This window comes from Saccoglossus kowalevskii, chromosome 7 (genome assembly GCF_978046115.1).
Source record: "Saccoglossus kowalevskii chromosome 7, keSacKowa6.1, whole genome shotgun sequence".
NCBI lineage: Eukaryota > Metazoa > Hemichordata > Enteropneusta > Harrimaniidae > Saccoglossus > Saccoglossus kowalevskii.
Genome location: NC_140647.1, coordinates 29,621,575 through 29,644,320, shown reverse-complemented (window position 1 = coordinate 29,644,320; position 22,746 = coordinate 29,621,575). Strand labels below are relative to the sequence as shown.

The 22,746-nt window shown below is 34.2% G+C and overlaps 3 protein-coding genes across 4 annotated transcripts; 1 reads left to right on the top strand and 2 right to left on the bottom strand.

Annotated features, from left to right (window-relative positions):
- On the bottom strand, nucleotides 1-4,761 carry LOC102807671 (endoribonuclease YbeY-like). Its single transcript, XM_006811822.3, has 4 exons — nucleotides 4,477-4,761; nucleotides 3,048-3,179; nucleotides 1,601-1,669; nucleotides 1-429 (listed from the first exon to the last, which is right to left on the bottom strand). The coding sequence occupies exons 1-4, from the start codon at nucleotides 4,684-4,686 to the stop codon at nucleotides 343-345; spliced, it is 498 nt and encodes a 165-aa protein (XP_006811885.1). The 5' UTR covers nucleotides 4,687-4,761; the 3' UTR covers nucleotides 1-342.
- A 229-nt stretch (nucleotides 4,762-4,990) lies between these two features.
- LOC102807988 (uncharacterized) lies at nucleotides 4,991-15,445 on the top strand. Its single transcript, XM_078010291.1, has 9 exons — nucleotides 4,991-5,131; nucleotides 8,287-8,420; nucleotides 8,843-8,989; nucleotides 10,638-10,793; nucleotides 12,626-12,729; nucleotides 12,843-12,966; nucleotides 13,262-13,423; nucleotides 13,812-13,955; nucleotides 14,703-15,445. Exons 1-9 carry the CDS (start codon nucleotides 5,068-5,070, stop codon nucleotides 14,871-14,873), a joined length of 1,206 nt encoding a protein of 401 aa, XP_077866417.1. The 5' UTR covers nucleotides 4,991-5,067; the 3' UTR covers nucleotides 14,874-15,445.
- A 722-nt stretch (nucleotides 15,446-16,167) lies between these two features.
- Nucleotides 16,168-21,218, bottom strand: LOC100377007 (dynein light chain roadblock-type 2-like). 2 transcript variants are annotated; one of them, XM_006811821.3, is made up of 5 exons: nucleotides 21,128-21,218; nucleotides 20,564-20,645; nucleotides 18,200-18,367; nucleotides 17,710-17,790; nucleotides 16,168-17,372 (listed from the first exon to the last, which is right to left on the bottom strand). In XM_006811821.3, exons 1-4 carry the CDS (start codon nucleotides 21,128-21,130, stop codon nucleotides 17,747-17,749), a joined length of 297 nt encoding a protein of 98 aa, XP_006811884.1. In that variant the 5' UTR covers nucleotides 21,131-21,218; the 3' UTR covers nucleotides 16,168-17,372; nucleotides 17,710-17,746. The 2 variants fall into 2 exon arrangements, with proteins under 2 accessions (XP_006811884.1, XP_002731040.1); XM_002730994.4 differs by having other exon boundaries at nucleotides 16,168-17,790.
- Nucleotides 21,219-22,746: the final 1,528 nt, after the last annotated feature.

Sequence of the window (22,746 nt, the reverse complement as noted above, 5' to 3'; positions counted from 1 at the left end):
TTAAATTACAGTAATTTATTCCAAAATATCACCAGACATTTATGTTATTAATACATGTATTGAGTTCAATTTTTAAAAACATTGAATCTACTGTTATGATGCAGTGTTATGAAAATATGCAAGCAAATAAATATGCATAGACTTGTGCCGAAAATTATTTAGGGTTATCAGAGTATTTAGGGTTCAGTTGTGTTTGTCATATACTTGTTTATCAATGAAGTATTCCTGAGATATTAGTATAACAACATTTGAGTACAAGAATACTCAGAGTTAACATGTATTTTTCGCCTTTAGTGTTCACTGTAGTTGACAGGTATTGTTCGTTCATGTCATCAACTGTTTTTACTCCATTTTATCTAGGAGAGGTTTTAAATTCAAACCAGTCAGTTTGTTGTATTCTTGAAATATGCTAAGTTCTTTGTCAAACATCTGAAATAAACGAGAATAAGTACAAAAAATTAAAAATAATAGTAATTAAATGGTAATAAGCAATGTATTTTGTTCACACTGTACGATTCAGTAAACCATGGTATAGTATGGCATGTGGAACTCTGAAATAATTTTGTGTTTCATTATGGGACCATTCTGACATAAGTATTTTTCACTTAGTCAAACATCTGAATTGTTAATAAAAAGTTATTATATGCATTATGTGACTCCCACTCCCATTTAGAAAGCTTTATAGAAAGAATCAGATCTGTGCATTATCCCAGAGTATCTATATACCAAGTTTCATGAAAATCCAAACAGAAGTTTCTGTGATACTGAAACAGACTGGAACAGACTTACTGACAGGGTAACTATAAAGATTTCCATTGTGTGCTCTGCACATAGGAATAAAAATGGTTTAGAATAATAAATTATGAGTAAAATAAATAATACTGGGTTTAGTAACACCATTTATTCCAGGTCACAAATGTAAATCTGACCAATAGCAAAGTCTCAGCCAACAAGGTTGTTAATAGAGTCAATACCGGTAATTCAGCCAGTCACTGACACCATTCCATATAGACTGGCAAAGTCGGGAAATAATTTGTTAAGCCCTTTTAATGATCGTGATCGTGAAAACTAACGTGACAGCTAAAGAAATCCCGACTAGATGCATCTGTGGACATTTGACTGATATTAATTATTCATGATGTCATTGATCGATTTAAATGTCCAATGTATATAAGTAGTGTTTCAAAATCGCCGGGACCTCAGAAGTGAAAGGTCACGCACATTAACATAGATAAGAAATGACGTATACAGCTGCAGTTTGATTTGTTGTCAATGCTAGTCAACATTTTTAATTAGCATAATCACCAAAGTGATTCCGCTCCGGTTTTCACTACAATGCAGGGGGTCGCCTGCAGATGCGTCCAGTCAGGATTTCTTTCGCAGTCACTATTTTTCGCGATCGCGTTAAAAAGACTAAATTGAAAATTAATTATATATTTTTTTGTAAAACAAAAAAGAAGTATAACAAAAAGATCTCGGAATATCAAAACATTGTACCATACAATGACTAATTAGAAAATGATTTGTTTCTATAAATATACAATATACAAATGTACATGTATAATACAAATACTTATTTAGAATTATTCAAATAATTTACCTGCTTCCACTGATTTTCTGTTTTATGATCATAACCAATAAGATGACATAATCCATGGGTTGCAATCACCTTGTAGGTGAGAAAAAGTCCAGTATCAGTAAATATTATTCTTGCCCACATCATTTAAAGTTAATTAATAAACCTTACATGCATATGGCCAGCTCATGACTCGCTTCTGGCCCTCAAATAGTGTTCCAATTTTGTCCACCATTCCAATTACCTTAGTTTTGGTTTTTAGGTTCTTTACATTAAAGTTACATTAGTCTCTTCAACTTTGTTTTCCTTTTGTGTTAATTGCAAGTCCACTTATGAACTAGTCTTCCACAACTAATACCACATGTTTTGAAGGCAGGGTTTGACGTCATTCATACTGCTAATACTACTCTATTCTGATGTAAAATACTTTATTTTAGCTGGAATTAATTTTCGCTGAAAAGATATTTTTGGTGAATTTATAGAATTTATTTTCACTGATTTTTGACAAGTTGAATGTAGAATATAGGGAAAATTGTATGTTCACTGGATTTTATTTTCACTGAATCATTCCTTCAGTGAAAATAGTGAAAATTAAATCAAAGCGAAAATAAAGTATTCTACAGTATGCTGCTTAGTACCGGTATAAACAGTCAGATCCAGGCATAGAAACCACAACCTCTCTGATTCACACTAACCACTTACTATTGCCTAGGTATAATGGTTATTTAGGCCAAGGGAACAGTGGATAGGACGGTGTTGTAGAAAAGAAACACTATTTGAGATCTCTGAGGCTATCTAAATTCTATTAACAGAGTAAATCCACATCAAATATATTGGTTGATGAATGTTGATTGACATAATATGGAACCAGAACCAGAATATGTGGAGCACCTCAATTCTATTTAGGAATGAAATTTAATCAGACTCAGGTAAAGTGCAATAATATATAACAATTAAATCTAATTTAACTGTATCAAGTCAAAATAACTTGATAAATAAATTAAAGTGTCTTGGATTAGGGTAAAGTAATAGATAGATATACAGTATATCAACCTAAACCTTAAGCACAATGCTAAGACACATATGGTGTATTCTTTTTAATGAGAGAATTCTAGATGTACACCAGTGTGCGCTCTAACAGGACTGATCTTGTTTCGAGTCAAAATCGAATTTTCCAAAATCAAGTTGAGGCAGTTTGTTGATTGCTGGGGAGGTCAGTCTTAATAATAAAATTGTGTGGTGACTTGAGGCACAATCAAAAATGGTGTGACCGCTGATTCACTTCGTTTTTACACATATTTTGACTAAAACAACATGATTTTCTGGATCACTTCATCAATGTATGGTTTTCTTCTGCCTCAATGAAGCGCCAGTGAATTAACACAACTAGTTGCATCACATTAAATCTGTTTGTGTCATTATCATGTCATATGATCTTAGAGAGCAGACTGGTATACACATGCATACTTACAGGCAATACTTCACTTAGGTTTCCTCCATCTTGCTGACACTGATGTTGTATATATGGAAGACCAAGAAACATGTCACCAAGGTCGGGTACTTCATCTTCTGAGATGTCAGGTAAGAGACCTGGAGACGCAATCTGAGACAAAAATACAATTGTAGCATTACCTTAGGGAAGATTCCCTGGAATCTATATGATTGTATAGTGCAGATGATAGTGTTGAAATTACTATTCAGTGTGAGTCTATGTACTCCCTAGGACAATTTTACAATGAGAAACATTCATACCAAAATTCACTTCAAATCAAGTAAATTTGAATACATAATATAATACATTAAAAAGAATGATTCTCAAAATTAAATATTGATATCAGATCTACAGTTTCATGTACTGAAATTCGGTTTATGTCTAAAATGGGGATATAAGTTTGGATTGAATTTGGTCTACAATGGCGTTTGGGATTTTGTTTAAATTTAGTAAACACTGTGTAGACACGGTCACATGAATTAGTCTAAACAAATCTATTTTTGGTGAATTTTTACCGCATTTGTCGCCACTATTACTATAATATTACTAGCATTATTATAGTAATGGCTAAGAGAATCCAAGAGAATTAATAAAAATAGTACCATAGTACTATTACATCAGTAGCAAGAAAAAATAATAAAAAATAGTACTGATAGATTTATTCAAGTGACTGTACGTCAAAACAAGACAGTAACTACTATTCCAGACACTGATGTTGTATATATGGAAGACCAAGAAACATGTCACCAAGGTCGGGTACTTCATCTTCTGAGATGTCAGGTAAGAGACCTGGAGACGCAATCTGAGACAAAAATACAATTGTAGCATTACCTTAGGGAAGATTCCCTGGAATCTATATGATTGTATAGTGCAGATGATAGTGTTGAAATTACTATTCAGTGTGAGTCTATGTACTCCCTAGGACAATTTTACAATGAGAAACATTCATACCAAAATTCACTTCAAATCAAGTAAATTTGAATACATAATATAATACATTAAAAAGAATGATTCTCAAAATTAAATATTGATATCAGATCTACAGTTTCATGTACTGAAATTCGGTTTATGTCTAAAATGGGGATATAAGTTTGGATTGAATTTGGTCTACAATGGCGTTTGGGATTTTGTTTAAATTTAGTAAACACTGTGTAGACACGGTCACATGAATTAGTCTAAACAAATCTATTTTTGGTGAATTTTTACCGCATTTGTCGCCACTATTACTATAATATTACTAGCATTATTATAGTAATGGCTAAGAGAATCCAAGAGAATTAATAAAAATAGTACCATAGTACTATTACATCAGTAGCAAGAAAAAATAATAAAAAATAGTACTGATAGATTTATTCAAGTGACTGTACGTCAAAACAAGACAGTAACTACTATTCCAGATACTACTTGCCTCATATGCAGGGAATGACAGGACATCCGTTGGCACCCCCTGTCCACGGTAATTTCTATTCAGCTCTTGTATTTTTCTGTCATCTACGCACAGTACGGCCACATCGTACGTCTCTACCCCCATTAATTGTCGGATGATGCCCAAATCTCGTTCTAGTCGACCAATGTTGAACGAAACAACTCTCTGAAGATTTTTCACTATTAATGACATTGTCGTCTGTAGCTACATGACGAACATTTACCTGCTTAAGTCAGATCAAATCTCACAGTGGCAGACGACAAACAACGTTTCGTTTTTACTTCCGGGTTTCCCCATTTTTGCTCCCTAGCCCTATAAAATTATATTTACAGAGACAATTTTACAGTCTGTTATCCTGATTTAATGTTTGTAAGGACACCGTTAAATACATCCAAATATATTGTTGGGTAACAAAAACAGTTATGGAAACAACTTAAATTTAACAAAGTAGCAATAATATAATAACATTTAAAAGCTTAGGGAGTTTAAATGAAGCCATTTCTTTCTTTTGCGCATGCTCAAAAATTGTTGCTTCACACATGGTTCGCGACGTATCACATTTATAAAACTAAAATGGGGAGAAGTAAAAAAGACCAATTGAGGAAGAAAAAAGCTAAGCTGGTACAGAAAAAGAGAGGTGAGATTAGAATCGTGAAGGTAAACATGGTTGAATCTAAATCCCTGGCATCAAGTAACGATAAGTTTTCTGAGTACCACCATATTGACTGTCACTGGCCATACATGCATCCACAGTTCCTCTGTGATGTATCGTTCTGGTTCAAGTTCCAGTCTGGAGCGGTTGGGTCTGGCAGTGCCACGCGTGTCTTTGATGTGGTGACATAAGATAACCCTGTATTCAGTAGTGCATTGACAAACTCTAATTAATTAACTCTAATTAATGCGGATGACCCTGGTCAACTCTGAGGTTATATCTATAGATTCAAGTCGATTCGTCCCAACACATTCGTCCCACAAGTCGATTCGTCCCAATTTACTTTCGTCTCATTGCCTTTGATTAGCCGTACGATCTTGTGCAGGGTGACTTCCTTTATATATTGGTAACAAAACAACCATGCTTAATGCATATAAAATACAATCGGATAGCTCAAAATGATGTCCTTACAACATTATTTACTGTGTTCCCCGATATTCAGAAATAAACAACTTTTACCATGATTAATTAAAATTGTTAAGAACATTACACTATAATCTTGAAATATGAGTAACTTGATTTGACAATTGACAGATTAACGTACTGCAAAGTTTGATACAACCATAGAGGTAATATTATTATTACCTCCATGATACAACAAATGACTAGGATTCACTATGAGTGTGTGACCATGATTTGATACATTTTGTTCAGATCTTGTTGTGTGTATTGGACGAGTTAGTATCAGGCTAGCCTAATAAATCTGACTAAACAACTTTTGTACGAATAATTGTGTGGGAAGAATAGACTTGGGACATATGTTAATTTGACAGTCCGCAACATCTATACACAGGTTTTCTTGGCCGTATTGTTACTTATTAGTCAGTGGCTTGCCGATGTGTAGGCCTATGATGCCGTCTATTGCTCAAAACCATCTAAAATCTACGGGCCAAATTCGGTCTTGACGTAAATGACACTTCAGGGGTCAAACATTTTAAATCATGTGAAAATCAGAAAACAAGGGACATTTTTTTGCGGCGTCTTGTCAGTACCCGTAACCTTTTTGACACACAATGTTTTGTGTGTAAATTCTTTCGTTTTCGGTGTCAGATATATAATATATTGTAATTACGGTATACAACTGTATAACCAGAGTCCCTCTATAGACCCTATAGAGGAACTGTGGTATTTTAGTGATGAATAAGCAATTATTAGCAGTAGGCCAGGGGTTGTAGAATTGAGTAGAAATGAATTTGTTGTTTTAATGTTGTTAATTATTTTATTAAAGTGCACAACAACAAATCTTAGGCCTTATAAATTTTTTTTTTTTAAATATAGAAAATATTTTTTAAATTCAAAGTGGCTGTTAGAATTCAAATTGACCAATCTAACAATGACATAGCGAGTGTAAACTAATATTAATAATGAGTTAATTCAATGTTATTCAATCAGAAAATGTTTTAATTGAAAAAGTGTTTTGTCGCAGACATTAGAACATATTCATATAAAAGTATTTAGTACAGGTGTAGATAATGTTGAGATAATCATTGGTTTGAAGAACTCAATATTGTCTACTCCTCGCAATTACATATTTCAATTGAACCCGGGGGAGGGCAGTATTTATTATAAAATTATAAAATTTTAATTAATAGAATGAGATACCTATAATCTGTGAAAATTTTGTTTTCTAATCATGAAGTGTTGCATTGAACACAAAATGTACAAACCTTATTGCCGTATGGATGTAAAAATGTACGTATAGAATATGTGTATATTTTCACCATCAGTTCCATCTTTTCATGACAAATTCACAAAATAATCTTGTTTATAGCCTACATTTTCCTTCAGAAGATTGCAAATTTGTTTGAGTAAAAATTAAAATTTGTCTGTTGGCACCAAAATTAGGGTTCATTTCCAGAAATATTGAAGAATTTAAGGAAAAAAGTTCAGAAAAATTTGGGTGAGAAAGTCTAGTGGTGAAAAGGTTAAGATGTCTGGGTAGGTTTTGTTAAAACTGTGTGTATGGAAGTTCATTCAAATTATCATAAAAACATCATTTCAGTGTACCAGGTAATTGTATACGTCTCCTCATACACTACAAAGATTGACAGTCTGATAATCAGCATTTTATAAAAGTTTCGACCAGAAGGCTCAATTAAGAAATGTTTAAAAAATAGCTCTTTGATCACCAACTTTTGTCATACTAAAAGCTGCATAATTTTTTTCCTGTTTTTTGTTTTGGTGTGTTTTTTTAAAAATATTTTCAGTAAATAATACGTCCAAAATAAACAAATTTGACAGTGAAAAATACGGCGCTCAAGGGGTTAGGGCGATGTAATGATCATAGTAAGGGACGACGTCAAAAGATCGATGTCGGATAAAAAACTTATTTGCTTTAGTTTGGGGATGGGGGGTTTTGACCTCAAAAAATTTCCATCCTACAAAAACGATTTTATTTTCTAATGAACTAAAAAAATCCTTAGAGTATTTGTAGTTGGTTTTTTTTAAATCAACCATGACAAAAATAACAGAAAATGAAAAAAAAAACATCCAAGACGAGAAAATGGTTTGGTCCGATATGTGTGTCAATTGAGTTCAATTTCAGGGCATAGACCTAGAGCATGCGCAGAACCCAGAGAAGTAGTTTGCACAAGTGTATATTCCATTCATTATTACAACCAACTGCTATGCCATACTACTGTCCAATTATCATTTTTTATTAAATGGGGAATGTAGTCTGACGCCGTGATCAATATTTATCAATTAAGTTTCAGTGGGGGGTTTTGGGAAAAAACTAAAGGAATTAAGTTTTTTATCTGACATCAATCTTTTGACGTCGTCCCTAATGTGATAGGGGAATTTATTATTATTAAACTATGCTGTTAAAATCTCTACAAAATAGTTTGAATTGAAACTGTGATTATTAGCTCTCATAGGTGTAAGGTGAGCAAAGTTGTCTCTTCTCAAATGTAATGCCTTGTGATAACTATCCAAAATTTACCACAATATTTTGAATATTACCGGTAAGCCAGTTGACTGAACAAGTTTTTGAAAAAATGTCAAAAAAATTATTTTTTCTGTGAACAGTGAGTTGAATTTTTAATTCAAAGACTAATTAATTTGTTTTTATATGATTACAGCTCTCAAGAAAAACACTTCACAAGAAGAAAAATCTACAAGACCAAAAAAAAAAGTTGTCAGTAAGAATTTAGAGCCTGATTTGACTGTTGCAGAGTCTAAATCTAAGTACAACATAGACCAGTTGCTTGATAAGGTACATAGAATGGTAATTTCATTATCAACAATCGTGGTATATAGGAAAAATTGTCTAAATCCCTCAAACATTTAAGTTTTTTCAGGTTGATTATAGCATAGTTTATCTCATCTCGTAGCCATGCCGTTTCAAGCGTAACTTCCACACGTCAGTATCTTGTAAATAATGAGTGATGTTTACAAGATGCTTAAAATTATTGTGGCTATTGCGCTCGAAAAAACGTAACGAGACATTTTGAACGTAACTTTTCAACAATATTATTGTACTATAATATATAACCCCCGGTAGTACAACAAATAGTGAGGAGGACTATAACAAAAAATGGCAATTTGCAACCATTTATTTCAGAGATTTACTGACTTGCTTTTTTTAAACAAATTTAAAAGTTTATGGAACTTTAATTGCATTTTATTTATTTACAGACAGAGGATTATATAGATACATTCAACTATGAGTTAGCACAAAAGTTTTGCCAGAGAGCTTTGGAACTGGATCCAGAAAACACTAGGGCACTGGAAACATCAGGAATGTTACTTTTAGAGATGGGGGATGCCGAGAATGCTAAAAAAATATCCTTACAAACTTTGTACAGTGTAATTGGGGTCTTGCATATGTTTTAGACAGTAGGGAGTAAACAAAATAAACGCATGATTTATTTTATTATGACCTTCTTGCTTCTGTGTAACTTTAAAAAGCTTTTTGTTAGACTTTTGTTTGGCTTCAATATAAAATTTGTCTGAATTTATGATTATTTAAAATTTTCAGTGACTTTTTTTTTTACCTACATGTACTATTGTTGTGCTGCTTGTGTGGATTTTGAATGGTATTGTGTTTCATTCTCATATGCATATGTTGACAAATTTTGTCTAGTTTATGTTCTGTGTATGATTCCATGTTTTAATAGACCATCTTTTTCATGTTTTTATTATTATGTGCCAAAAGAATGGCCAATTTTTTTTTGAAAATGTCGCAAGTTTTTACTGGCTTATTTATAGTGAAATTATTAGTCCCCGTTCGGACGCAGTCCGAAAACGGGGACTTATGTTTCGACCTTCGAGTGTCCGTGCGTGCGTCTGTGCGTGCGTCCGGACCTGTATCTTAGAAATGCCTGGACCAATCACAATCAAACTTCACACATACATCATACATGATAGTATACATATGCACATCAATTTGTTTCACGATCTAATTCAAGATGGCCGAATGGCGGCCATTTTTGTTCTAAAAATCATCAAAAACAAGCATTTCTCGGCTGTTTACAGATGGATTTTGTTCAAACTTGGTATATACATTAGACATTATGGGACCTTGATGCAAATAATTTTGTTTTTCAGATAAGATTCAAAATGGCCGACTGGCGGCCATTTTGTTTTAATGAATGTGGTTCTCGTGCCATATCTCTGACTTGCTTTCACTGATTATGTTCAAATTTTAAATATTCATTATACATCATGTCATAGATAGACAGATATATTGGTTTGACGATGCTATTCAAAATGGCCAAATGGTGGCCATTTTTGTGCTAAAAAATCATCAAATATCAAGCATTTATGGATGGATTTCGTTCAAACTTGGTACATATATTAGACATTACAGGTTCCTGATGCACATCATTTATTTTTCAGATCGGATTCAAAATGTCGGTCTGGCGGCCATTTTGTTTTAATGATTGGGCTTCTAGAGCCATATCTTTTAAATGCTTTGACTGATTATATTCAAATTTTATATATTCGTTATACATCATGTTATATATATACATGTATTCAAAATGGCTGATTTTGAATGCTGTTCCAGAGCAATATCTCTCAATATGGACAAGTACTTTTTTGACGATCAGATACAAATGTCAATCATTTTAATGTTAAAAAATCATATTCCTGACATGGTTATATTCCAGCTATATTAAAAAATGTTATGTTAAAAAATCATATTCCTGACATGGTTATGTTCCAGCTATATTACTATAAACAAAACTATATATCTTAAATTTGATAACTAACGGGGACTGTGCTATGCATGGCTTGTTTCTTTATATCTTTAAATTTTGCTCGGAGACTCAAAATGAAAAAAAGTCAACTCAAAAGTTTTTAATTACAATACAGGGGGAATTTATCTCCCAGAGTGCATTGCATATAGATGTAGTATCATGTTCAGTAGTGCAAATTTTGAATTCTGCTGTCTAACTGCCCTGAGTGAGTTTCTTTAACCAGTACACACTGCTTTGGACGGGCAGTAGCGGTTCAACCCAATGAAGGACATTCCAAGTACATGTATCTAGGGCAGATATGTGAAGGTCAACAGGCTGTGGAATGTTTCCAGAAAGGAATTGAGTTAATGCTGAAAGGAAAAGAAAAAGAGAATCAGGGACAAAAAGTAAGTTTGTTAAAGTTCTTATTTAGAGGTATTTCTATGTCCAAAATAAGTAATATTTTTATGATTCAGTAGTTAACAAATGAGGTTTTTGGTTTAATTGGACAAATATGGTATAAATGTGTTTTCTATTTTTTGATTACCGGTATATGAAATACTAATAAAAGACAAAATGACACATGTGGGTCATAATATGCCTATGCTCTCCCTAATAGCACCCATGAGGGAAACAAAATCAATGTAACAAAGTGTTCTAGATGCAGTAAAAGTAAAATGAAAATAGACATTTCATTACTTTGGCATTGAAAAAAAACTCTTGTAATTAACTGATTTTACATCATAGTGTACCTTTTTTCTGAATAAGACGTAGTAACACTCGCTCGAGTGAACAAATGCAAATGGATATTGATTCACTGGCACTGTTTGTGTTATCAATTTTAACATAATTCAATTCTGCCCGCTGTTTTTTTAGTTTTTCCTTTGATTAATTAAACAATATTCAACACATTTTGCCGGAAAATTAGTATTTGCTAATTTGAGCATGATTTTGAATTTCCTGACCTATGTGTAATATGTGTGCAGCTAGCATTGGTGAAATTAGATGTGATAAAGATATTTACGTACTACATGTAGTATATTGCAATATACTATAAACCATTTAAATTTCACTTCAGGAAATTTATGTAATTTCAAGATTTTCTGGCATTTGTGAGGACAACATTTTGGCAATGTTGTGTCACTCTATTTTTAGCTCCGCTGTCGATGAAGTCGAGTGGAGCTTATAGTATTACTGATTGTTCGTCGACATTTTCGACTTCTTCTTGAAAACCACAAACTGTATAGCTGTGAAACTTTCTACGGAGGTACCTTGGGTGGTTCTCTTTCAGATTTGTTCATTTCGTGTGGATATGTTCAATTGTCATATTTATAGCGAATATTTTTGTCAAAAATGCTATTATTGACTTCTTCTTGAAAACCGCTAGCCCAAATGCTTTGATACTTGGTATGTAGGTACCTTGGGTGGACCTCTCTCAGATTTGTTCATTTTGTGATGATATCTTTAATTCTCTAATTTTGATGAATATTTTTGTCATTTTTGATAAAAAGTGGTATTTTTGACTTCTTGTTAAAAACCGCAAGTCAGATTGCTTAGATATTACATATGTAAGTACTACATGTGGACCTCTCTCAGATTTGTTCATTTTGTGATGATATCTTTAATTCTCTAATTTTGATGAATATTTTTGTCATTTTTGGTAAAAAGTTATATTTTCGACTTCTTGTTAAAAATCAAAAGTCCAATTACTTTGATATTACATATCAAGGTACTACATGTGGACCTCTCTCAGATTTGTTCATTTGATGATGATATCTTTAATTCTCTAATTTTCATGAATATTTTTGTCATTTTGGGTAAAAAGTGATATTTTCAACTTCTTGTTAAAAACCGCAAGTCTAATTGCTTTGATATTATGTATACTACATAGGTACTACAGGTAGACCTACATGTATCTCAGATTTGTTCATTTCGTGATGATTTTGTTCTTCAATTATCTAATTTTAATTAATATTTTTGATAAATAGTTATAAAAAGTCCGATTGTTATGATACTATACATATTGTTCATTTTCTGATGATATCTTCAGTTCTTTAATTGAAATGTGTATTGATAACAGGCTGCTAGTTTATTTCCCCAGAGACAAATTCATCACAACGAAAAATTCGCCAAATTGTGTCTCACAAAATTTAAGTGGTTCCTAGCGAATGGTTATAGATAATGATGTAAAACTTAATTACATAAACATAAAAAATTGTTGTTTGTTGATTTATTTTAGATTGAAGGTGCCTGCGCTTGTCCAGATGAGGACATGTCAGCAACAGACCGTGATATCTCAAAAGCATATTGTTCAATTGCTGAAATCTATCTCACAGACTCCTGGTAAACCAAATCTTGACATATTATTGATTTATATCTAATTTTTGATTTACAATCAGAATTATAATCCATCTATTAATTGAACAATGATAGTGATCACTGTATTTTTTTTCCAGCTTTGAGGCGGATGCTGAAGACAGATGTAAAAGCAGTTTAGACAAAGCAATTGAATATAATTCAAATAATGCTGAAGCACTTCAACTACTTTCAAGTTATCATTTGAGTAAAAATAATTTACAGGTGGGTTTATTTAAAGTTACAATCCTACTGGGCTCAAACCCTGATGTTATCATTAAGATTCTTTTTTTCCATATGTTACATCAGTTTGTTTGAAAAAACCAATGAATGGAAATTGATTAATCTTTGCTAAAACCAGTTGTTAATTTGAGTGATCTGAAATTTAGTTTGTATTATTTTGTGGCCAAAGGTAACACTCAACATGATTAGGCACATGGTTTGGTCACCATTGTAGATTGAATAAAGACAATCAGCCACTTCTTTTATAAAAAGTATGGCTGTACATTTTTTTTTTCAGGAAGCCAAAGATGTTCTGAACAAAAGCTTATCACTCTGGCTACCCCAGTGGCAGCAATTTCAGTTGGATGCTGATGGGATTGATGCGCTAGAACCTTGTCCTTTAGATTACCAGTGTAGAATTACCACAGCTAAATTACTTATTGAGTTACAGATGTTTGAAGTAAGTAGAATCCAGACTTTGTGTATCCAGACTCGCCTTGCATGATCCTTGTATAAAACAATACAATATTAAACATATTTTATTAATAAGCGTACATCTCCAGGAGAAGCGCATGTTAATCTCCAAATTGCATTCAATATATACTGAATCATTAGGATATTTTTTTAATTTGACAGTAGAAATACCTCTGTAATTTACATAAATGCATATGCTACTAATTGAGTAAATGTGTTGGCTAAGTGTTTCTGCCGGCACTCATAATTCCTATTTTGAGTACTGTTTCCGACCACCAACATAGCAAAGTTACCATGTTATCAAAGCAATATATCTATACATCCATCATTCTCCATCATGTCAAGTTTAACACATTTTTCTTTTGTTCATTTAGAAATCAATAGATGTTTTGGAAAATCTCTTAGAAGAGGATGACGAGGTTGTGATAGTGTGGTATCTCATAGGCTGGTCAAATTATCTCCTAACAACAGATGAACACAAAAAAGCAGCAAGATTTTATTTACAAAGCGCACACACGGTAAATTTGTTTACATATTCACTTTTTTTCTTGCTTAGGGAAATTGAATTTAGTGAGTTTGATGTGAATGTGTCTGCTGAGTACGATATTCGATTGAAAAGCACAGTGGTATATACGTTGTAGAATTTTTGTTTTGCTTTTTAACTTTATAAATGGGAGAAGGATTCCTATTGAAAAGCATTTGGTAATTTTGTTTGTACCTTTTTGATCTGCATCAACCTTATATAAAGTATAAATATTCATTAAGGCACTATTATAAGTCCCCGTTCTCATGTAGTCCAAAAACAGGAACTTATGGATTGACCTCTGTGCGATGTGTGCGTGTGTGCGTGCGTGCGTGCGTGCGTGCGTGCGTCCAGACTAATTATGTTTAAATTTTATATATTCATTATACGTCATGTTATAGATATATAGATGTATTCAAAATGGCTGATTTTGTTTTAAATAATGCTGTTCCAGAGCAATATCTCTCAATACTCGTTTGATGAACAGATACAAATGTCAATCCTTTTAATGTTAAACAATCATAATCATATTCCTGACATGGTTATATTCCAGCTATATTACTATAAACAAAACTATATATCTTAAATTTGATAACTAACGAGGACTGTGCCATGCATGGTTTGTGTTCAATTTGGTTATGCGTCCTTGCCTAATTCATAAGATATGACTTAATATATGGCTTAAAATTTTTAATTTGAAAATGCAGATGAACACGACTCTAATAACAGTATCTTTGGACAGCTTTTTTCTAAGGTGCAATGTGATGACGATGAAATGCTGAAACACATAGAAGAACTTCTAAAAGAACTTGGACCAGGTGAAGAAGAGGATGAAGAAGAAGATGATGAAGTTACCATGGATGCAGATGATTTTAGCAGCTGTAGTAGTGAAGATGATGAAATGGAACAATAGCGAGAAAATCTGAATATTTATTGATAACCTGATGTTCTATTAATTTCTCAAGTTGTTGAATATTGTGTAGATATTTATCAAACGTGATAAAATAAACATTAAGATAATGTGACTCGATTTAAAAAAAAAAAAATCGTTATGTATCATTACATACAAGTATAACATTGGCATCTTTGCCAAGGTCCATTTATTCAGCTACAAACTGAGATTCAGACGATGTAACATTAGTGAATTCTACCACAGTGCCATATTGTGGTGCAGCTCTGATGTGAAATGCTGTTGTTGTCATTGCTGCCACATATTTTAGCTTGGTCTTTGCTGAAATTTACAATGTGTAATTCGATATCAAATTCACATTTGCAACATTATGCAGATTCTGGTCAAGTTTAACGTAATAGAGAAATCTGTTATTGTCTGTAATTGTACAATAATGATGTCATACAATGTCCATATATGGATAATTCTTCTCTGTATTGCATCATATTTATCCTCATGGTGCCAGAAGTTAAGGTATGCAAATCTGCTGTACACAGTCCAGCTTTTACTTCATTAAATGAAATGATATATATGTACATGTATTTGTAAGTTCCACTGGATGAGAAATTGAGTTGCGTTATAAAGTGAAGTCTTAATAAGTTGTTTAATGGAATGGTCAATGTATGTGGAAAATGACAATCTGTCTTAACCTTCTCAAAAAATAACCCGTCCAGATCATTCTAATGATCATTACAATGTTTATATACATTGTACTTGAAATAGTGTTCCAGATGTGATATGCATTTTTAAGGTCACGTGACCACGTATGATCATTAAATGTTGATCAGATAATGAGCCCAATGTCTTCAATAAAGCACCGAACATGTCACATGACCATACATGGTTATTTAGAATGTTAGATCTCGAAGCCGATGACTTTAATAACACATTGGTTGAATGTCAATCCGCAATAGTGCTGCAGTGTACATTGTACGTGTGTATTTTTTTAAAGGTGTCACTAAATATGTTGATATACACCCGGTAATACTCTGTGTGAATGTCTGCACACATTCCCTATAGAAGGAATTGAGGTCTGCAACAGTGCTCTAGATAAGACTCTGGTAAACATTGTACCACACCCACACCCACATTCGTGCACAGTAGAGACTATGGGTCTTTTATCACTAAGTTAGTTAGTTGCCAGGGAATGCCCCACTGGTTGTTGCTCACTGTGGCTTCCTTGGTCAGGTCATAGGAGTCTGCAAGGGAGAGTGCAGCTCTGTGCCAAAAAATAATCACTACAGAATGCATATTCAACTTGGTGAAAATTGCAAAACATTGACTATGGTTTATTAACTACAGAAGTACCCTGTAATGTCAAATGAAAATAAATGAAATGAATATGATACAGAGAAATCAAACTAAAGATATTAAATTGCACTTTATACAGTGTACAAAGGTCATAATCCTCCATATCGATAATATCGCTATAATCGCTATATATATATATATATATATATATATATATAACTTGCACTGCTGATTGGGTTCAGAATTAACTGCAGGTAAATTTCTACAGCATTGAAAGGAATGGCAATACAATAGTGATAGCTCTGATGCAGTTGATGGCAACCTTGGGAGAAATGTATTTGTATAGATATCTGGTTATTTCAATTTTATTGACGCATTCAATTCTCATAATGCATCTTCATGTTGTTATGAGAAATATAACTATGCAAGTGACAAAACTGACAAATGCATCTTTTGAGGAAAAACTGGTCAATCGTAAATTTTCCAAACTTTTTTTTCATGCCACCAATTTTAAAATGGGAGGTTGCAAACGTTGAGGTCCTACCTTGATAGAATTTGGACATGTGCGATGCATTGTGGGAGTACTGTCGTGCGTAGGAATTCATGTTTTCCTTAAAATTATGTTTTCGATGATTTGCCAAATTGAACACGTTGCATTGCTAACAGATCTTGATCATAATTGAAATTGTTAAAAAAAAGATGATGAACACATTTTTTATGAAGTTTTATTTTGCGTAAAATGACAAAAGTTTACTTTAAACAATGGTAATACAGTGATATTAAGTTATTTGGAGAAAGCCTGAGACAAGATGGCTGTGGAGGAGTTGAGTTTGCCTCAAACGAAATGATCATGTATATCCGATTTGAAATATGGACAACTGGGTGTAATTAAAATATGGTGGTCGTAGCAACACTCCATGCGCATGCGTGATCTCTGACGTGTATACCGCACACAATGCACTGTTAGCGCATAATTTGACCACCACCTTTTAAAACAATGAGATGTTTTCGAATTGAACATTGTTATCATATCCGTATAGCATTTGATCATTATATTTGTAATCTTTGACAATACTAAATAAATATAAATGGACCAAAAAATCCATAGACTAGTATTTACATAAAAATAGGTCATGTGACATGACTTCATGTGCGTGTTGTCGGTATTAGGATCGTCAATTTTGTTTGTGGGATGAACATAATTCACGCCATCTGGAAAAAAAACGTACAAATATCTTTCATAAACATCATACATAACCAATTTTACAGTAATAATATGCACTAAATTCGGGGCTGCCACAGATAATTCATAATTTTCAAGTTATGTAGAAGTACACGCCATCTACCAATATTACTGTAGTTCACATGACGTGTGCGCATGCGTCCGTAACAAACTTTGCCTGAATACCTTTGCTTCCAAATGACGAAAAGATAACTTATAACCAGTATCACTCGTAATTTTTGAGATTGAATGACTACTTGTACAGGTCAATGTTAAATACAGTAAATTGCACCAGTCACGTGTTCGCAGTAATGCCCGGATGGATACCTCTCTCGGTTGTTCATTATGAAGTCACGCCCGCATACTACTCCGATGGATTTTGGATAACGACTAATAGATAACCATCCTCTGTAGATAAAACAAACAGTGTATTAGCAATCGTAACTGTGCCCTGGGCTGAGATTTCCTAAACGTTACGCCCTCTAGCGTCAAATTTCTTCTGAGACGTCAAAATGACGTACGTGGATGAAAGCACGGTTGACCAATCCGAAAACTGTTGCAGTTATTCGTTATTTAAAACACAGTCCCTCTGAGTGACTGTGTTTAAAATAAGTATTTTTTTATTGGCGGAAGACTACAAATCAAAATGACGTCGACGCTGTGAATGACCATTTACGTCACAGAAGCAGTCCGTCACAAGGGGGCGCGGACTAATAAAAAAGGGTTTATTCATGCTGGAACTCTTTTTACAGTAAAATTGTCATGTATACAACAAAACGTCACTCTGATCAAGCATTGAGTAAGTGTACAAACTAACCTGGTGCTACCATGATTTCGTTCTTTTTCGATCTTATTCTGAGAAACGTCAAATCATTTTGTGGGTCAACGTCTCTGACTACACTCTTTGCCAGAGCCGTAATTTGTTGTATCGAGTTGGCTAGTTGTAAAGTTGTTGAATTGTCCAGAGTTGTCCGTAAAATTATGCCTACAAAAAGAAGGGAAAACACACGGTAATTAATAGCATCGATTTACTGTGGAACAGTTACTTAGTTACCAACTCCGTGATTTGTTGAGGTTAGGTCGATTCAAGTTGACGCACTCTGGCGAGCGACTCGGACTCGTGTTTTCAAATGAATGTCCGAAGACTTAATTGCAGTCAAGAAAGCTTACATAACAGAGCAGTTGTTTTTCTATAACAAATTAGGAACGTCCCAAATCCTCTTGACTGTAGATGAAAAAAGGCACAACAAATCCGCACACATAAATGAGTAGAAGAGAGTCAGCAGACGTAATGTATACATGTGCCAATATACAATTGTGAATATAATGTTAATTCGTTTGTTGATTCTGAGCGAAGCTTCAGAATTAAAGCGTTGATTCGTGACTGCAATACAGAATAGTCGAGACACAGCAACAAGCATTGCATAAATAAACCATAAGAAAAGACATCAATAAAGCATTGAAAAACAGCCTAATAGGGTCACCTCTTGGGTGACTTTCAAACACAGTCAACATGGTCACTTAGTTGCTAAGTAACGTCCGGTGAAGCGGCATACGTGAACGCTTCACCTGAACACAACAGGAATGCATTGGAAATGTGTAAAACTCTCTGAAACGGTCGATTTTTTTTTTAAACGTGGGCAACACAGAAATAGAATACAAGAATATGGAGTCTATTTGTGTGTGGTCTGCGCATTGCTTCGCCCTTGCAGTGCCTGAACTAATCACAATAACGGGTCGGGCGTAACATGCCACAACTTTACCAAGGGAAGTGAGATGAACCAAACATCGTATTTATCACCTTGTTCGCTTTGTTTGGGGGTTACCGCACACACGGTGTCAATCGCCATACTTTTTGTCCACATAAGAACGAGTTTAAACGGTTCATTTTTGTATAATGATATACGGTTAGTGTGAAAGTTGGCTTAGCAAATATCGCAAAGTTGACATGAAACATGAACAAACACGGGAAGACAGGCATTTATTCTCGGCTACTTGATATACAGTGGGAAAATTAACTTCTTTGAACTACGACAATAAATGTATAATAATAATAATAATAATAATAATAATAATAATAATAATAATAATAATAATATGGAATCTCGAATTTGACATAATGACGGGAAAAAGAACTGCGCCCCGTCATGACAACAATGCTAATTTAAAAACTGAAGTTTGAAACTAACGACAGTTCCACAAAAAAAACAAAAACACTCGGGCTCGCAGTGACACGACGAAATACGTTTTTATAGTACTCTTCTGTTTTCTTTGCTTACATGTAAATGAATTGAAATTTACACTGCGCAAATGTGTACCAGTATCACATTCGCCGTTACAAACCCGCCAAGTGGGTCGCTATTGTCTGGTCACAGACATGAACACTGTAAATTTCAGTGTATCTAGTGTGTATTTCACTGTAAATAGCCCGTGACATAGTGTTTGTAACACCTGTAGGATCGATAGTTTTACAAGACCGACAAGTAACTGATTTTTGCGCAAGGTAATTACACTTTTACAGCACCCGTGTTTGTCAGCGTCACAAAGAAACTCTCATCTAGTTATTGTTGTCACGATAAAGGAAAGGCGATGCTGGACCCAAATCCATCGTAGACAATAGAATAATCCTAATTATACGACAATGCCCTCACCTGTTATTGTTTACATTCAATTTTGAGATTACCATTCAACTTGAATGAACGAAGAGAGGGGGGGGGTTACTGATGTCCATGTCAGGTAACTATAGCGAGTCTTGTTTGACAAGTGGCGAGACTGAACGTCAGAAACACTGAGGTCTATTTTTACCTCCGTTGCAGAAATAACAACCTCAGGCTACGAACTGATCGTTCTAATAATACCAACAATGCAATGAGCTACGACGAAATTCTATGTTTCCCCGATGTCCGGTGCCGAGAAGCGGCGTTTTTTCCCGTTTTTTTTTTTTTGGAACCGGGGATTTGAAAACATCGGACAAGTAAAAACTGTTTTGACGATAGTTATTGCCTTTGATCAGCTAACTCAAATTATTGCTGAGTACACTTATTTCGCCGAACACGTATTTCTCTACTTTGCAACATCGAGAGAAAAAAACGATCGAATGGACAGGTGTTATAAACATTCACCATCCGGTAACATACACTGCAATTAATTAAAATGATGATGTATTGGGTAATGCACTGACCTTCCGGGTTGACAACAATCAGTCCAAGTACACCTTTATGCCCCTGTATCCGTTTTAAGGTATTTTCGACTTCGGCTGACGTCTAAGATAAAATAAAAACACATGTATAGATTATCATGGATGTTGAAGGCGGGCGGGCAACTTAGGGCGAGAATGAAACATGACGCGAACCATACCACAACAGACTATTTGAAATGCCACCCGACGTGTCATGTCATTTTGTATTTAATTCAATATGAGCCGAGGGACAATTTCCGACGGCGCGAGTATGCGTTAATGTCATTGTCATGTTCATATTCAGTCTCTGGTAGTCCTGCACAGCCACAGTCAGGCTCAACGAAGATGGTTTAAAATGAATGAGGTAACAGAGTGTAGTCCTTTCCAAAGTACAGTGGAATCAACACCAACTCCCACATCACACGCCATTTAATTTTGAACGTCCAGTGTACTAAAACACATTATCGAGCCATTCGCAAATCAATCATACAGCTGCCGTTCTAGACGAGTTGAATAACTCCCAGAACATCAAAATATCAAAAATACGACAGACGCGAGTCAACTCACCATGTTGTCCTCTCTGTGTGTGTCTAACCGCGATTCCTGAAAATCTTTAGTGATACGAGGTTGCTACGGACTCATCTCACTGCGCATGCTCAATTTTAAGTACATGTTGGTGCACAGCGGATATTTACATTAGCATAATGGGTTTAGATTCACACAGGTTTTCCTGAAGGCATCGGCCCGTGACTTTGTCACTGCTACTGCAGTGAGTCGCGGATCAACGACACACAAGATTACATATTAAACAAATTGCAATTAGGCGTTGTTGACAAGGAGCCTGGCAAATAATATTAAAAATAAAAAGCAATTTTGAATAATAAACTTGAATGATAGATTATTTTTGAAGTAGGGATACCTCTGTATGCATGTTCGCAAATTAAAAACATATGCTAAAACTTTCGTTGATTGAGGGCGCTATTCTAATCCTGCGAGCTCACGAAACTGAGGGATAGATATACCGGTATATAGATCATGAGAATACTTCGGAGAAGGCATATAATTAAGCTCTCACATTTAAAACAAAATAACAGTATAATTAATTAAAGGAAAAGGGTTAATCATTTTTTTTTTGTAAATCAGATAATGCTTTTTTGTAAATCAAGTGAAACTAGGAGCTTTTGTAATGACGGCACATGGGATAGTGTGGGTTTATTTATTTCAAAGAATGCATACGAACTCGGGGCTCAATTCTTGTTCTTGCCGTAACACAACAATGATAGTTTATTTGATTGTTGCAATGACAATTACAACCCATGTACCATACATACCAATTATCAAAGCAATTAAGCTGGAACTCTTTAATTAATAATATGGTCACAATCAAATGAACAAATCTGATAGTGGTCCATCTAAAGTTAAGACACATAATATATCAAAGTAATCTGGCTAGTAGTTTTCAAGAAGACGGGAAATCGCTGCATCAGTTGCGTGAGCGAAATTTTAGACTTGTGCAATTAAGGCTGACCCTGGCAGATAAAACAATGATCAAAGATGACAATGTCGATGGCTTGTCAAGAGCATGGCAGACAGATATGAATTGAGTGGCTTGGTGCTTCCGTAAATATTATTTGCTAGATGTTTATTCAGGTACTGCAACACGGCCATATTGTTATTAACTTCACATGGTTTCTTATCATGACATTGCGATTTAGAATTACTTGCTGGTGTTAGTGGTTATACATGTATCGGTATATTAAGTTTATTTATCATTGAGTTTGGAGTACCTCACGAGTGTATATCAGAATCTCTGAAAATGAGTTTTCATTCTCTATAAGGAGAAAGGAATGTGATTTGAGGTTGTGACAAATTTAGTAGTTTGCATAATGATGCATTGTATGGAAAAACTCATGAGAACTTGGGCTCAGTTCCAGCAGTTGAACAATAAACAACTCGGTTACAAGTGCTCTGCTCCAGTGGATTATTCTCCTTCAAAATTTGGTAATTCACTTGCCTCCTCTACTGCGAGAAAACAGCTCTCAGTTTACAATGTATTTATTAATATTTAATATTTGTACTAGAATTAAACAGAAAAGCTAATTTTATTCAAAAGAAACCGGCATGGGTCCATGAAAAAAAGAAAGAAAATAGCCACCAGCCAAAGAAAAGTGTCGATCATGAATGGA

Bases quoted from the DNA above. Each gene is read 5' to 3' on its own strand.
- LOC102807671 (XM_006811822.3), bottom strand. From the start codon at position 4,686: ATGTCATTAATAGTGAAAAATCTTCAGAGAGTTGTTTCGTTCAACATT. The intron at 3,180-4,476 runs GCAAGTAGTATC...TTTTTGTCTCAG, and splicing joins TGTCATTCCCTGCATATGAG to ATTGCGTCTCCAGGTCTCTT. The intron at 430-1,600 runs GTAAATTATTTG...CGTTTATTTCAG, and splicing joins CAGAAAATCAGTGGAAGCAG to ATGTTTGACAAAGAACTTAG.
- LOC102807988 (XM_078010291.1), top strand. From the start codon at position 5,068: ATGGGGAGAAGTAAAAAAGACCAATTGAGGAAGAAAAAAGCTAAGCTG. The intron at 5,132-8,286 runs GTGAGATTAGAA...ATATGATTACAG, and splicing joins GCTGGTACAGAAAAAGAGAG to CTCTCAAGAAAAACACTTCA. The intron at 13,424-13,811 runs GTAAGTAGAATC...TTGTTCATTTAG, and splicing joins TTGAGTTACAGATGTTTGAA to AAATCAATAGATGTTTTGGA.
- LOC100377007 (XM_002730994.4), bottom strand. The intron at 18,368-20,563 runs GTCAGTGCATTA...TTCTTTTTGTAG, and splicing joins GATTGTTGTCAACCCGGAAG to GCATAATTTTACGGACAACT. The intron at 17,791-18,199 runs GTTAGTTTGTAC...TTTTATCTACAG, and splicing joins CGAAATCATGGTAGCACCAG to AGGATGGTTATCTATTAGTC.